Here is a 5,049-nt window from a genome sequence, read left to right as displayed (position 1 = left end):
TCCCCCTTAGTGAAACGAACCCCCCCCCCCCCCGTGAATGAGTAAGGGGTACTTGTAACCCTACCCATTCACTAAAGAAATACATTAAATTATAAATAAGAACACCAGAGACTTTAAAAAAAAATTATTTAATTGAAAAAACAAAAAGACGAGTCCGCCGACGTAATCCAGGATGAATCACGACGTCCAGCGTTGTCCACGACGACGACGATGACTCCACGAAATAAAAAAATAAGAAAAATAAAAAACCCGCTGCCCGCCAACCCGTCTGGTTGCGACGTACTACTGCCGCAGAATGGCATTCTGACAGATGCCAGCAAAATATAAACAATTGGGCGGAGCTAGCGCTGAAAGCTAGCTGTGCCCAACTATTTACATTTGTTCGGCACCTGACAGGACTTGGGTGTGTGAGCTATGATTGGGCAAAGTCATCATTACTTTGCCCAATCATGGCTCTTACAGAGCACTGTGCTGTGATTGGGCAAAGTTTAGCCAGTCAGGGCTTCACAAGGCACTGTGCGGTGCCCTGATAGTTCGTGTGTTCGCCGAACACACGAACTGCCGATGTTCGAGTCGAACTGTTGGTCGACTCGAACATCGGGACCATCCCTACACAGGACCAAACTGGAGCCAATCACAGAGCTGGAACAGTCACTGGACCAGAGCCAATCACAGAAGGATACAGAAGGTAGAAGAGCTTACAATAAGGGAGGATTAGTAATTTGTTATCCTGTCTTCCAGGTTTACTTCTACAACCCCTATGATGACTATTACCAGACAGTTCCCATGAACGCTCACCACGCTGTCTACGTCAACCACGGCTACTGTGGCCCCGGCTATGGTAAGTGCCGGCTTCTCCGGGGACTGAATATGCCGCAGAGTCCGATTCCTCTTAGATTGGAGCTGATGTATTAAAGGTCAATGAGCTGTTCAGAGAATTGTCTCTTACCTCAGAGCAGAGTCTCTCAGCCTTTCCTCAGTCACGGCACCCATAAAAATCTCCAGACACCCCAAATGTAAAAATATAAATCCATAGCAGACCCTCATCCTTAACAGGGATAAGGTATGGATATTATGGGGGACCCCGCGCAAAAATACAAAGTAAAGCACGGTTCCCCCTTCACATCATAGGTCTCCCTTCATATCAGGAGCCTCCACTCCCTCACATCAGAAGTCCCCCTTCACATCAGAGATCCTTCCTTCACATCAGAGATCCTTCCTTCACATCAGCGGTCCTCCTGCACATCAGAGGTCCTTTTTCACATCAGAGGTTCTCCTTCACATCAGGAGCCCCCCTTTCACATCAGAGGTCCCCCTTTCACATCAGAGGTCCCCATTCACATCAGGAGCCCCCCTTTCACATCAGAGGTCCCCCTTCACATCAGAGGTCCCCCTTCACATCAAAGGTCCCTCTTCACATCAGAGGTCCCTCTTCACATCAGAGGTCCCTCTTCACATTCACATTAGAAGCCCCCCTTCACATCAGAGATCTCCCTCCACATCAGAGTCCTATCATGACATCATGTGGCCCCACTGAAGTGTTGTGTTTTGCTTCTGAACAGTTTTATAGGATCTGTTGCAGCCCAGCGGGAGCTCCGGTGGTCTGCCCCCCCCCCCTCCCCCTTCCTTTTTATTACCTATTTGTTTTAAATTGTTTCAGATTCTATATGTTTTTGATGGTTTGGAAATCACATCCAGTTGTAATTTGGTGTTCTGGCTCCCTCTAGTGGACATTTTATAAATCTTTCTTTCTTATAAAGTTATCGATTCTGGAGCTGATTGTCATATGTTATCAAACCTCTTACGTATGTCTTCTATGTATATAATGTGTTCTGGTGTACCCCCGAGGAATGGGTTTTTTTAATCCTAGGGCCCTTGAAACGCGTTGGTTGCCCTTTGTTATCCTTTCTACGCCTGTGCCATTAATAAAATACACCTTTGGATTCTTGATACGTGGGTTTGGTGCTCCTCCGGGGTAAACTTCACGCTTATCTGGAGGGTCTGTAACTATAACAACCAATGAATGTTTTTGGTGTTTCAAGAGCAGCAGTCTCCATGGTTATGGCTGCATCCATAGAGTCTGACATGACTTCATTGGCCAAAGACCCAAACTGAATGACAAGGACCGCTGAACATGAATAAGGGTTGTGGCCAAACAACACAGAACTACCACAGCCATAGTGGCAGCAGAACCAGATGTCCACTTTACAGAACCAGATGTCCACTTTACAGAACCAGATGTCCACCTTACAGAACCCCATGTCCACCTTAGAGAACCCCATGTCCACCTTACAGAACCCCATGTCCACCTTACAGAACCCCATGTCCACCTTACTGAACCCCATGTCCACCTTACAGAACCCCATGTCCACCTTACAGAACCCCATGTCCACCTTAACGAACCCCATGTCCACCTTAACGAACCCCATGTCCACCTTACAGAACCCCATGTCCACCTTACAGAACCCCATGTCCACTTTACAGAACCCCATGTCCACTTTACAGAACCCCATGTCCACTTTACAGAACCCCATGTCCACTTTACAGAACCCCATGTCCACCTTACCGAACCCCATGTCCACCTTAACGAACCCCATGTCCACCTTAACGAACCCCATGTCCACCTTAACGAACCCCATGTCCACCTTAACGAACCCCATGTCCACCTTACAGAACCCCATGTCCACCTTAACGAACCCCATGTCCACCTTACAGAACCCGATGTCCACCTTACAGAACCCGATGTCCACCTTAACGAACCCGATGTCCACCTTAACGAACCCGATGTCCACCTTACAGAACCCGATGTCCACCTTACAGAACCCGATGTCCACAAAAACAGTCCACGGAGAACTTCACAAAGGTGACATCCATGGAAGAAGTGACACCAACGCTAAAGATGAATTCTGGTTTCCAGCCTTTGGACTTCTCCTTGCTCCATGTCTGGGGTCATTACCTCCGAGGTTGCTGCCATTGAACACCAAACCTGAATTTTGGACACTTTTTGGAGATTGGTGATAAACTGGGACTGTTTCTATTACTCAGTCAGAACCTTTCTCTAATGTGGTGTAAGAGAATAATGATTCCCCAATGTGGAGTGTTCCTTCAAAACCAAATCATCTGATAGTAAGCTGGTCACAGAGTCCATGATAGAGTTTGATCTGGATACATTGTGTCATCGGTGGGGTTTGTTGGATTGGTGCACTTTGCTGACAATGTTGCCTCGGTTGGTTGGTCACGTCTTCTTCTCTCTTCCTCCCCCAGGTCCCGGCATGACGCAGGTCGTTGTCAGAGACCAGCGTGACACGTTCGGAGAACAAATGGCATTGGGCCTGCTGGCCGGTGCCATCACCTCCTCGGCCCTTAGCTCCCTCATTTGGATGCCATGCTGGTTCTGAGGAGTGTCAATCAGAAAAGGAAGACGAAAGCGATTCTGCCAAGACGAGCGCCCCCATACGTGTGATGATTAGACCACCTACCTGCTCCATGTCCTCAATCTCTTCTATTACCACCTACCTGCTCCATGTCCTCAATCTCTTCTATCACCACCTACCTGCTCCATCTCCTCAATCTCTTCTATCGCCACCTACCTGCTCCATCTCCTCAATCTCTTCTATCGCCACCTACCTGCTCCATCTCCTCAATCTCTTCTATCGCCACCTACCTGCTCCATCTCCTCAATCTCTTCTATCGCCACCTACCTGCTCCATCTCCTCAATCTCTTCTATCGCCACCTACCTGCTCCATCTCCTCAATCTCTTCTATCGCCACCTACCTGCTCCATCTCCTCAATCTCTTCTATCGCCACCTACCTGCTCCATCTCCTCAATCTCTTCTATCGCCACCTACCTGCTCCATCTCCTCAATCTCTTCTATCGCCACCTACCTGCTCCATCTCCTCAATCTCTTCTATCGCCACCTACCTGCTCCATCTCCTCAATCTCTTCTATCGCCACCTACCTGCTCCATCTCCTCAATCTCTTCTATCGCCACCTACCTGCTCCATCTCCTCAATCTCTTCTATCGCCACCTACCTGCTCCATCTCCTCAATCTCTTCTATCGCCACCTACCTGCTCCATCTCCTCAATCTCTTCTATCGCCACCTACCTGCTCCATCTCCTCAATCTCTTCTATCGCCACCTACCTGCTCCATCTCCTCAATCTCTTCTATCGCCACCTACCTGCTCCATCTCCTCAATCTCTTCTATCGCCACCTACCTGCTCCATCTCCTCAATCTCTTCTATCGCCACCTACCTGCTCCATCTCCTCAATCTCTTCTATCGCCACCTACCTGCTCCATCTCCTCAATCTCTTCTATCGCCACCTACCTGCTCCATCTCCTCAATCTCTTCTATCGCCACCTACCTGCTCCATCTCCTCAATCTCTTCTATCGCCACCTACCTGCTCCATCTCCTCAATCTCTTCTATCGCCACCTACCTGCTCCATCTCCTCAATCTCTTCTATCGCCACCTACCTGCTCCATCTCCTCAATCTCTTCTATCGCCACCTACCTGCTCCATCTCCTCAATCTCTTCTATCGCCACCTACCTGCTCCATCTCCTCAATCTCTTCTATCGCCACCTACCTGCTCCATCTCCTCAATCTCTTCTATCGCCACCTACCTGCTCCATCTCCTCAATCTCTTCTATCGCCACCTACCTGCTCCATCTCCTCAATCTCTTCTATCGCCACCTACCTGCTCCATCTCCTCAATCTCTTCTATCGCCACCTACCTGCTCCATCTCCTCAATCTCTTCTATCGCCACCTACCTGCTCCATCTCCTCAATCTCTTCTATCGCCACCTACCTGCTCCATCTCCTCAATCTCTTCTATCGCCACCTACCTGCTCCATCTCCTCAATCTCTTCTATCGCCACCTACCTGCTCCATCTCCTCAATCTCTTCTATCGCCACCTACCTGCTCCATCTCCTCAATCTCTTCTATCGCCACCTACCTGCTCCATCTCCTCAATCTCTTCTATCGCCACCTACCTGCTCCATCTCCTCAATCTCTTCTATCGCCACCTACCTGCTCCATCTCCTCA

The 5,049-nt window shown here is 49.0% G+C and overlaps 1 protein-coding gene across 1 annotated transcript in view; it reads left to right on the top strand.

Annotated features, from left to right (window-relative positions):
* Positions 1–3,424, top strand: part of PLEKHB1 (pleckstrin homology domain containing B1) — a 15,815-nt gene extending 12,391 nt beyond the window's left edge. Inside the window, exons 5-6 of the mRNA XM_018572553.1 lie at positions 742–841; positions 3,265–3,424. Coding sequence (XP_018428055.1) covers positions 742–841; positions 3,265–3,398 — 234 coding nt within the window. The 3' untranslated portion in view covers positions 3,399–3,424. The remainder of the gene's footprint in view (positions 1–741; positions 842–3,264) is intronic.
* Positions 3,425–5,049: the final 1,625 nt, after the last annotated feature.

This window comes from Nanorana parkeri, unplaced genomic scaffold (assembly GCF_000935625.1).
Source record: "Nanorana parkeri isolate BGI_ZX_2015 unplaced genomic scaffold, ASM93562v1 scaffold2065, whole genome shotgun sequence".
Lineage (NCBI taxonomy): Eukaryota > Metazoa > Chordata > Amphibia > Anura > Dicroglossidae > Nanorana > Nanorana parkeri.
This window is presented reverse-complemented; position numbering and strand designations above follow the sequence as displayed.